General features: G+C 45.4%; 1 protein-coding gene across 4 annotated transcripts in view; it reads right to left on the bottom strand.

The window, feature by feature from the left end:
• The window catches only part of TIAL1 (TIA1 cytotoxic granule associated RNA binding protein like 1), an 87572-nt gene that overhangs the window by 41829 nt on the left and 33677 nt on the right, over positions 1–12066 (bottom strand). For 3 of the 4 annotated variants that reach the window (XM_073564280.1, XM_073564281.1, XM_073564283.1), the window contains one exon: positions 9230–9379. The exons of the other annotated variant lie outside the window; for it this stretch is intronic. In XM_073564280.1, coding sequence (XP_073420381.1) covers positions 9230–9379 — 150 coding nt within the window. The remainder of the gene's footprint in view (positions 1–9229; positions 9380–12066) is intronic. 4 annotated transcript variants of the gene reach the window in all.

Raw genomic sequence — 12066 nt, 5'->3', positions numbered from 1 at the left:
TCTAATCCTCTCCTGTGTGATACGGACTGCTGAGCTGTGTATCTAATCCTATCCTGTGTGATAGTCTGCTGATCCGTGTATCTAATCCTATCCCGTATGATACTGACTGCTGAGCCGTGTATCTAATCCTATCCTGTGTGATAGTCTGCTGATCCGTGTATCTAATCCTATCCCGTATGATACTGACTGCTGATTCGTGTATCTAATCCTATCCTGTGTGATACTGTCTGCTGAGCTGTGTATCTAATTCTATCCCGTGTGATACTGATTGCTGAGCTGTGTATCTAATCCTATCCCGTGTGATACTGCGCTCCTGAAATACTCTGTGCTGCTGTCACCCTGCTGGTTTTATGTGTGATCTACATGGTGGTATTGTGTATGATCTATATGGCGGTATGATGTGTGAAGTATATGGCGGCATTATGTGAGAACACCATGGCAGTATTATCTGCTAAAAGGGGACCCATTTTGGGGAGGTTCTGGCTGAGCACCTGCACACGGGTCAGGGGTAATAGGTGCAGTTAGGGGAGGGCTGGGGAGGCAGCTGAAGAGAGGGGTCTCATTTTTATCGTTACTGTATGGCTCCATTCCCCCCCAGCCTGCTTCCCAGTGTCACTCCGGACTGCGCCTGTCGCCTCGCTGTCACACATCGCCAGGACAGGATCTGAGGAGGGGAATGGGGTCTTTGCATGCAAAGTCTGGATCAGAACAGGCCATCAATCAGCAGAGATGTTTCCTGGATTTCTGTGCTGCTGTCTCCCTGCTCCTCCCCCATATATCTCCCTCTGTGCCCCCCATAGACCAGCACACTGCTCTCCTGAAATACTCTGTGATGCTGTCACCCTGCTCCCTCCACCATATATCTCCCTCTGTGCCCCCCATAGACCAGCACACTGCTCTCCTGAAATACTCTGTGATGCTGTCACCCTGCTCCCTCCACCATATATCTCCCTCTGTGCCCCCCCATAGGCCAGCACACTGCTCTCCTGAAATACTGTGCTGCAGTCACCCTGCTCCCTCCACCATATACCTCCCTCTGTGCCCCCCATAGGCCAGCACACTGCTCTCCTGAAATACTCTGTGCTGTCACCCTGCTCCCTCCACCATATACCTCCCTCTGTGCCCCCCATAGGCCAGCACACTGCTCTCCTGAAATACTCTGTGCTGCTGTCACTGCTCCCAGAATCCTTGCTGCCTGCCATCCTCAGTGATCGAAGACCCCATTCCTCGCCTCAGATCCTGTCCTGGCGATGTGTGAAAGTGAGGCGACGGGCCTGATATATGGTGGAAGGAGCAGAGTATTTCAGGAGAGCAGTGTGCTGGACTATGGGGGGCGCCCTGTTCGGTGCCAGGGATTGTACATAGAGCGCTGTGTTATATACACATGGATGGACCGTCTTCTTGTCTGCTGCACAGAAATCCAGGAAACATTTCTTCTGATTGATGACCTGTTCGGATCCAGACTTTACATGCAAAGACAGCCAGTAACATTGCAGGCCCCATCAAAATGGCTGCTCACTGTGTTCCTAGATGTCATCCTCTCTTTTCCCTTAGCAAACACCCAGAAGGGGAGGAGAGGAGTGACATCACACCCATGTCAGCAGATCCGCCCATAATTACTGCAGGGCAGTAATCTGAGCTAGTTATACACTAGGTTTTTGTGCCAAATTTCAGTAGCTGCTCCCCCTAGTGTTAACAAGTGGAAATGCCAAACTTTTTAAAATTATTTTTCAAAATTAAAAACAAATGATATTTTTTAAGAAAATGTAAACATTAATTCTTTACATTTTTTCAATTGGTGAAAAATTTTTTTTAGGGTGGCACATTCCCTTTAACACTGTTTCTACTACGTTAAAATAAATGTTCTTTAATTTGTTGGCAACAAAAAAGTTATTTTTACTCCAGAGTCAGTACTTTTGAATGGGGGTCAAAATGACCCCTAATGGTAGTTATAGGTATTATGAAACATGCGGTAGTTCTAGTGTTAAAATGGACGCCTGCACACGTCAGAGTGAACCATTTTGCCTTCAATGTTCGATAAGTTTGTGACAACCAGGGCTGTGGAGTCGGAGTCGTGGAGTCGGTGCTCATTTTGGTGGAGTCGGAGTTGGAGTCGGTATAAAATGGACCGACTCCTAAAATATATAATAAATTGGGTACAGTAATTCAATGCAGGATGTGCTGAATATTTTTTCATAGGAGTTTGGGAAAGTTATGAAATGTCCTATAAATGGCTGTTATATTCCTGATCTAACGCTACATTCACACACAGCGTTTTTCCTGTGTTTTTTGAGGATACGTTTTTCAGCTGCAAAAGCAGATCATCTTTTTAAAAAACTGCATCACCTGAAAGGTTTTTGAGCTCATAGATAATGTTTTCAATAGCAAAAGCAGATTAGAAATCTGCTCTATCTATCCATTTATCCATATCTGTCTATCCATATCGTATCTGTACCAAAAAGAATGAAAGCCGGGTAGTACACCAATATATATTCTGTTCTAAATATCTTGATTATTGGATCATAAAAATGATTAAATGTCTGAGATTCACATTGTACTACAATAAATTTTTCACTTAAATATAAGCAATATGTGTGGGAGTCGGAGTCGGTGTAAGGGAAATTGAGGAGTCGGAGTCGCAGGTTTGGCTTACCGACTCCACAGCCCTGGTGACAACAAAGAAATTGTTACCAAGACACTGGCAGTAAAAGATACTAAAGCTCATCACAGCAGCCAGTTTCTCCAGGCCTTAGTAGAAAAAATTCTGTAAGATTACGAACTCCAAAAAGAACAGGTTCTTGTTATTGTAAATGATAATGCTTCAAATATAAGTACAATTACACTGATGAATGAGAAGAATGAAGGTGAACAGCAGCTAGAAGAACATTTCACATTTAGTACAAACAGATATTACTACAGGAGAACAGCAAAATGATTCTTTACAGTTAGATGAACTTGTTGAAGCTGCTTCACACCTCTTTCCTATACATCACATGTGCTGGGTTGTGCACATGCAGCAGCTGGCAATAAGAGACAGTTTGCAAGAGGGACATGCTGGAACTCTGAATAGCAACGTGAGGAAATTGGCTATTGCTGCCAGAACCCCTAAAATTGATACTATCTTGAAGAGACGTGCTGGAAAAGGGGCAATTGTGGATCAAGCCACTCAGTGGGGCAGCACCTATTTAATGATTGAGCCATTTGCTTGAGCTGAAACCCTTCCTTGTAGATATGGACATCCCTCAGGTAACACTACATGAAGGTCAATGGACACAGGTGGCTGAATTGAAGGAATTGTTTCATCACCCATTTACAGTGACTAAAAAGTTACAAGCTGAGGATTTAACTCCTGGCATTTTTATAAAGGAGTGGAAGAACTTGTTGTTTTGTCTGTCCCAAAGGGGATTAATCGCAGATGGCATTGCTGCTTCAATGAAACGGAGAGAGACACTGCTATTAGAAAATAAAATTCTTCTGGCAGCTGTTTATGTGGACCCGAGTCATCGTATACTGCTGGATGATCAACAGCTTACTAAAGGAAAAGAAGCTCTGACTGAGGTAGCAGTTAGGATGAGTGGGTTACAGCAGAGCTCCCCAACTCCAGTCCTCAAGGCCCACCAACAGATCATGTTTTCAGGATTTCCTTTGTATTGCACAGGTGAAGCAATTATCACCAGAGAAATACTAAGGAAATCCTGAAAACATGATCTGTTGGTGGGCCTTGAGGACTGGAGTTGGGGAACCCAGGGTTACAGGACGGCCAAGAGCAAGAGGACTCGGGTCCTGCCAATGCTGCTGCTGCCGTTCCTTCATCCTCATCAGATGAGGAGTTTGATTTCGAAAAGTATTTGGACGACATGGAGCAGGGAAAGCGTTGCTGCAGGAAAAAGATTCCACTGCCATAGAAAACAGTGACCAGATTTCAGCAAAGAAGTAGAAGATTTCAATCGTTCATGAAACCTGACTGTGCACGAGGCAATTCCATCCCACCCTGACATTGTTAGAGATGCTGCCCACGTGGTTACTACTTTGCCACCAGCCCAAGTTACTGTAGAGAGGTTGTTCTCTAACCTTAGAATAATGATGAGGTCAGATGTGAGGTCATCTATGAGGGAGGGTCTGATGGAGGCAATACTATTTCTCAGAACACATTCATAGACTGCACACACGCTACTCAGTACGGTTTTGTTAAAAACTGTTTTTTTTCCCCATTTACTGCAGTGTGTAATTGTAAATATGCAAAGTGTTTTTGTTCTAAAGATGTATTCCAATAAATGTATTTTATGTTCTAAATGGCTTGATTATGGTATCATAATAACGATTAAAAGCCTGATGCTACCATTTTACTACAGTACATTTATCACTTAAACATGAGCCATGTATGAGGGAGTTCATGGGAATAGGGGAGTCGGAGTTGGAGGTTTGGCTTACTGACACCACAGCCCTGCACACCAGGGTAGGACACACACATACACCAGGGTGGTTCAATGCAAGTTCTCGCCTTGTGGGGTAAGGATGACTGAGAAAGGTCGGGAATCAGCCCAGAACTAGACGGTAGGATTCGGTCAATGACCTGAAGAGAGGCTAGGGGCCACAGTCTCAAACATTACCAATGTCCCCCTGCTCACACTACCACTTGTCCAGGCCTATTTGAAGTTCACCAATAACCATCTGGATGATCCAGAGGAGGCTTCGGTGGGAGAAGGTCATGTGGTCAGATAAGACTCGCTGTATTTGGAGGAAGAAGGATGAGTATAACCCCAAGAACACAGTCCCAGCCGTGAAGCATGGGGGGGGGGGGGGTGGAAATCATACTTTGAGGGTGCCTTTCGGTTAAGGGGACAGGGTGAGTGCACCCGTATTGAATGGAGGATGGATTGGATCATGTACCGTGATATTTTTGACAAAAATCTCTTCCCTCAATAAGAGCACTGAATATGGGTCGTGGCTGCATCTTCCAGCATGACAATGACCAGCAACACACAGCCAGTGCAACTAAGCAGTGGCTCCGTAAGTAGCATTTCAAGGTCCTGAAGTGGCCTAGTCAGTCTCCAGACCTGAACCCAATAGAAAATCTTTGGAGGGAGCTGAAATGGAGGAGGGGGCCAAAATCCCTGCTGCAGTGTGTGCAAACCTGGTGAAGAACTACAGGAAAGGTCTGAACTCTGCAATTGCAAAGGTTTCTGCACCAAATATTAAGTTCTGCTTTTTTACTGTATCAAATACTTATTTCACGTAATAAAAGGCAAATTATGTAACAATTCTACAATGTGATTTTCTGGATTTTCTCTCACAGGTGAAGTGTACCTACGATAAAAATTACAGACCTCTCCATTCTTTGTAAGTGGGAAAACATGCAAAATCATCAGCGTATCAAAAATACTTATTTTCCACACTGTATATACCAAGATGGGGGTCATCTATACCAGCAGGAGAGACATACATACTAGGATGGTCCCAGAATGGGGGACAATACTAAATAGGGTGCAGCTTCTTTGTCCTTATAGGATTTAGATTGCTACAAAGGCCCACACATCTGACCAACATGCGAAGGTGTGGAGCAGGTCCAAATCTTGTATCGGAACCTATCAGATTCTACAGTTGTGGCCAAAAGTATTGACACCCCTGCAATTCTGTCAGATAATACTCAGTTGCTTCCTGAAAATGATTGCAAACGCAAATTCTTTGGTATTATCTTCATTTAATTTGTCTTAAATGAAAAAATACAAAAGAGAATGAAGCAAAAAGCAAAACATTGATCATTTCACACAAAAATAAGTCATGTCAGACTAACTTAATTTCCTTCTATGACGGAATCACTGATTGGGTGGATCAAGGAAATGCTGTAGGTATAGTATATCTTGACTTCAGCAAAGCATTTGACAAAGTCTCTCATACAATCCCTATTGAAAAAATGACTAAGTATGGAATGGACAAGGCAACTGTTAGGTGGATTCATAACTGGCTTAGTGATCGGACCCAAAGAGTGGTCGTAAATGGCTGCACATCCAGTTGGAAGAATGTCTCAAGTGGGGTACCACAGGGCTCTGTCCTGGGCCCTGTATTGTTCAACATCTTTATCAACGATTTAGATGAAGGAATTGAGGGTAAACTGATTAAATTTGCTGATGACACAAAGCTAGGAGGGATAGCTAATACTAGAGAAGAGAGAGAGAGGATTCAAAAAGATATAAATAAACTGGAGAAGTGGGCAGCAACTAACAGAATGGTTTTTAACAGGGAAGAATGCAAAGTACTACATCTGGGCAATAAAAATGAAAAAAGCATATATAGAATGGGAGGAATAGGGCTAAGCAACAGCACATGTGAAAAAGACTTGTGTATACTAATAGATCACAGACTGAATATGAGTCAACAGTGTGATGCAGCAGCAAAAAAGGCAAATGCAATTCTAGGATGTATTAACAGAAGCATACAGTCTAGATCACGTGAAGTCGTTATTTCCCTCTACTCTTTGGTCAGACCTCATCTGGAATATTGTGTCCAGTTTTGGGCACCACATTTTAAAAAAGACATCAACAAACTGGAGCAAGTTCAGAAAAGAGCGACCAGAATGGCGACCGGTCTGCAATCCCTGTCTTATGAGGAATTTGGGAATTTTTAGCTTGCAAAAGAGAAGACTGAGAGGAGACTTAATAGCTGTCTACAAATATCTCAAAGGCTGTCACATTGTAGAAGGATCAACTTTATTCTCATTTGCACAAGGAAAGAGTAGAAGCAATGGGATGAAACTGAATGGGAGGAGACACAGATTAGGTATTAGAAAAAAACTTTTTGACAGTTAGAGTGATCAATGAGTTGAACAGGCTGCCACGAGAAGTGTTGAGTTCTCCTTCAATGGAAGTCTTTAAACAGAGGCTGGACAGACATCTGACTGGGATGATTTAGCGAATCCTGCTTTGAGCAGGGGGTTGGACCAGATGGCCCAGGAGGTCCCTTCCAATTCTACGATTCTATGAAAACTCCAGAAATGGGCCAGACAAAAGTATTGGCACCCTCAGCCTAATACTTGGTTGCACAACCTTTAGCCAAAATAACTGCGACCAACCGCTTCCGGTAACCATCAATGAGTTTCTTACAATGCTCTGCTGGAATTTTAGACCATTCTTCTTTGGCAAACTGCTCCAGGTCCCTGATATTTGAAGGGTGCCTTCTCCAAACTGCCATTTTTAGATCTCTCCACAGGTGTTCTATGGGATTCAGGTCTGGACTCATTGCTGGCCACCTTAGAAGTCTCCAGTGCTTTCTCTCAAACCATTTTCTAGTGCTTTTTGAAGTGTGTTTTGGGTCATTGTCCTGCTGGAAGACCCATGACCTCTGAGGGAGACCCAGCTTTCTCACACTGGGGCCTACATTATGCTGCAAAATTTGTTGGTAGTCTTCAGACTTCATAAAGCCATGCACATGGTCAAGCAGTCCAGTGCCAGAGGTAACAAAGCAACCTCAAAACATCAGGGAACCTCCGCCATGTTTGACTGTAGGGACCGTGTTCTTTACTTTGAATGCCTCTTTATTTCTCCTGTAAACTCTATGTTGATGCCTTTGCCCAAAAAGCTCTACTTTTGTCTCATCTGACCAGAGAACATTCTTCCAAAACGTTTTAGGCATTTTCAGGTAAGTTTTAGCAAACTCCAGTCTGGCTTTTTTATGTCTCAGGGTAAGAAGTGGGGTCTTCCTGGGTCTCCTACCATACAGTCCCTTTTCATTCAGACGCCAACGGATAGTACGGGTTGACACTGTTGTACCCTCGGACTGCAGGGCAGCTTGAACTTGTTTGGATGTTAGTCGAGGTTCTTTATCCAACATCCGCACAATCTTGCGTTGAAATCTCTTGTCAATTTTTCTTTTCCGTCCACATCTAGGGAGGTTAGCCACAGTGCCATGGGCTTTACACTTCTTGATGAAACTGCGCACGGTAGACACAGGAACATTCAGGTCTTTGGAGATGGACTTGTAGCCTTGAGATTGCTCATGCTTCCTCACAATTTGGTTTCTCAAGTCCTCAAGACAGCTCTTTGGTCTTCTTTCTTTTCTCCGTGCTCAATGTGGTTGTTTTTTTTTATGTTTGGTGTGGAATTATATCCAATTTGGCTTTAGGACAATTCTTTTTGTGTTTTTTTCATTTAAGACAAATTAAATGAAGATGATAATACCAAAGAATTTGTGTTTGCAATCATTTTCAGGAAGAAACTGAGTATTATCTGACAGAATTGCAGGGGTGTCGATACTTTTGGCCACAACTGTAGGTACACCACTGCCATAGCATTATCCCCCTCCACCAGCTATACAGGGGGCACAACGCAGTCAAAGGGTAATCACCACACCCAGACACCTCCATCAGACCCAGATAGAAAAATGCGATGCGTCAGGACTCCTCAGGAGTCCAGTGGTGGCGGCTTTACACCACTGCATCCGACGCTCGGCATTGTGCTTGCTGATATACGGCTGAATGCAGCTGCTAAGCCATGACGCTCCCGGTGGGGGTGCAGTGTTTGTGCTGATACCAGAGGAGGTCTGGACTCTGTAGTTATGGGGTCAGCATAGAGGTGGTGACTTTTCTGCTCCTCAGTACTCCGTCCCTGACCTGTAACTTCATGGCTGAGTTGTTGCGGTTCCTTCCACGTCTCAATAATATCACTCACAGGTGATGGGGAAGAAATGTCATGGACGGACTTGTTACCCTGGTGGCCCCTATTACAGGACCACGCTGGTAACAGGAGCTCTGTCACATGGTAGTAAAGGTGATGGCATGTGGGGGGCCGGAGGGTATACACACTGGGGACTGGAGAGACTGCACGGAGGAGAGGCAGAAGGTTATACACTGGGCTACGAGGGGCTGGCGGCATTACACGGAGTGTATACACTGGGGTACAAGGGGCCAGATGTTATACCCCCTGGGGGAGGGTAGTAAGGAGATGGAGGTTGTAACCCCATGGGGGCACCAAGGGGCTGGATATTGTACCCCAGAGGACGGTAACAGGGGAAGGATGTTACACCCTGGGGGAGGGGGAGTGAGAGGCAGTGTGTGATACAACCCAACCAAACCCAAATTCCTTAATTCAGACTTGGGGCACAATACTTTTCTCTTTATTGTGTGTGAAACAAAATCTCTTCACTACATCATGAAGTGCGAGTGGAGGCAGATGAAGGAGCAGCATGGTCGGTTCATATACGGATCTCTGTCTCCCAGACCCCTTTTTGCACTTACCTTCCCCAAAATCTTTCTTCCATTCATGGCGGCCAGCGCAGCTGCGGCATCTCGATGTTCAAAAAACTCCACAAAACAGTAGGGATCATTGCTGGCATTGGGCAGGACGGGGAACCCGACAGACGAGGCCACTCTCCTGCTCTCAGTTTGCTGTGGAAGGAGAAAAGGTAATTCTGCTACTTGTGGTGCTTCAGAGAAAAGAGGGAGACACAAAAGCGCAAATAGGGTCTTATCACACATTACACAGAGTTGCCCACCAAGAGAACCATTCACCTGATGAGAGAGAAGGAAAGACATTTTAATGGCAGCTGCTGCAGATCTACAGGTCAGTGCAGGACCTGGTTGAAACATACACTTAGGTAGGAAGGAAGGATCATCCCGCGCTGCCGCAAGAAGAATTCCAAAAATTGTAGAAGTTTCAACATGGTTTATTGTACGCATTTCAGGGTTCAGGTGCCCCTTCATCAGGACATACCACAAATATTGTACAATACATACAATATTTGTGGTATGTCCTGATGAAGGGGTCACCTGAACCCTGAAACGCGTAGAATAAACCACGTTGAAACTTCTACAATTTTTGGAATTCTTCTTGCGGCAGCGCGGGATGATCCTTCCTTCCTACCTAAGTGTATACTTGTGGTGCTTCACAATATTACATAAGTCCTAAGGCTTTCATATGTAGAGTCAAGTATAAGGGTCCGCAATACGGGGGGTCTACATTACCCAGGGGCTGATCTGTGAGGACCAGGACAAGCTATGTACAGCTCAATATGAGGGTCCGCAGTACGGAGGTCTACATTACCCAGCGGCTGATCTGCGAGGACTAGGACAAGCTATGTACAGGCCAATATGAGGGTCCGCAGTACGCAGGTCTACATTACCCAGCGGCTGATCTGCGAGGACTAGGACAAGCTATGTACAACCCAATATGAGGGTCCGCAGTACGGAGGTCTACATTACCCAGGGGCTGATCTGCGAGGACTAGGACAAGCTATGTACAGCCCAATATGAGGGTCCGCAGTACGGAGGTCTACATTACCCAGCGGCTGATCTGCAAGGACTAGGACAAGCTATGTACAGCCCAATATGAGGGTCCGCAGTACGCAGGTCTACATTACCCAGCGGCTGATCTGCGAGGACTAGGACAAGCTATGTACAGCCCAATATGAGGGTCCGCAGTACGGAGATCTATATTACCCAGCGGCTGATCTGCAAGGACTAGGACAAGCTATGTACAGCCCAATATGAGGGTCCGCAGTACAGAGGTCTACATTACCCAGCGGCTGATCTGCGAGGACGAGGACAAGCTATGTACAGCCCAATATGAGGGTCCGCAATACGGGGGTCTACACTACACAGGAGCTGATCAGAGAAGACTAGGACAAGCTCTACAGTCCAGTCCAGTATGAGGGTCCACAGTACGGGGGTCTACATTACACAGAGGCTGATCTGTGAAGACTAGGACAAGTTCTGCAGTACAGTCCATTATGAGGGTCCGCAGTAAGGGGGTCTACATTACACAGAGGCTGATCTGTGAGGACTAGGACAAGCTGTGCAGTACAGCCCAGTATGGGGGTCAGCAGTACGGGGGTCTACACTGCACAGGAGCTGATCTGCGAGGAATAGGACAAGCTCTGTAGTACAGACCTGTATGGGGGGGGGGGGTCTACATTACACAGGGGCTGATCTGTGAGGACTAGGACAGGCTCTGTACTACAGTCCTGTCTGGGGGTCCACAGTATGGGGGGGGGTCTACATTACACAGGAACTGATCTGTGAGGACTAGGATAAGCTGTGCAGTACAGCCCAATATGAGGGTCCACAGTGCGGGGGTCTACATTACACAGGAGCTGATCTGTGAGACATAGGAAAATCTACAGTCCAGAATGGGGGTCCGCAGTACAGTGGTCTACACTGCACAGGAGCTGATCTGTGAGGACTAGGACAAGCTCTGTAATACAAACCTGTATGGGGGCCCGCAGTACGGGGGGGGGGGGGGGGGGGGTCGGGGGGCAAATTTACCAGGGGATGATCTGTGAGGGCTAGGACAAGATCTGTAGTACAGTCCAGTATGAGGGTCCGCAGTATGAGGATGTAAGCTCTCAAATGGACCAAGGAGAATCATTGGATGTCATTTATCTCGACTTCTCTAAAGCATGTGACACTGTCCCACATAAAAGATTGGTAAGTAAGATGAGAAAGCTTGGGGAAAATGTGTGTAGATGGGTAGGTAGCTGGCTTAGTGATGGAAAACAAAGAGTGGTTATTAATGGGGGCATCCTCAGATTTGGCCAGGGTTACTAGTGGGGTACCACAGGGTTCTGTATTGGGCCCCCTACTATTTAATATATTTATTAATGATCTAGTGGATGGCTTACACAGTAAAATATCAGTATTTGCAGATGATACAAAACTATGTAAGGTAGTTAACACAAAGGACAGTTTGCAACTACAGACAGATTTGAGAGAATTGGGCTGAAAAATGGCAAATGAGGTTTAACACAGATAAGTGTAAGGTTATGCACATGGGAAGGAGAAACAGATGCTACAATTACTTACTAAATGGGAAACTGCTGGGGAAATCAGACATGGAAAAAGACTTTGGCATCTTAGTCAATAAGAAGCTAAATTGGAGTGCCCAGTGTCAGGCAGCTGCCACCAAAGCAAATAGGGTCATGGGATGCATTAGAAGAGGTCTGGGGACACGAGATGAAAACATAATTCTCCCTCTGTACAAATCACTCGTCAGACCACACTTGGAGGATTGTGTGCAATTTTGGACGCCGATGCTCAAGAAAGACATTACTGAACTTGAAAGGGTTCAAAGGCGGGCT

The sequence above is a fragment of the Dendrobates tinctorius genome, unplaced genomic scaffold (assembly GCF_039654945.1).
Source record: "Dendrobates tinctorius isolate UK_male_01 unplaced genomic scaffold, ASM3965494v1 ptg000443l, whole genome shotgun sequence".
NCBI classification, from domain to species: Eukaryota; Metazoa; Chordata; class Amphibia; order Anura; family Dendrobatidae; genus Dendrobates; species Dendrobates tinctorius.
This window is presented reverse-complemented; position numbering and strand designations above follow the sequence as displayed.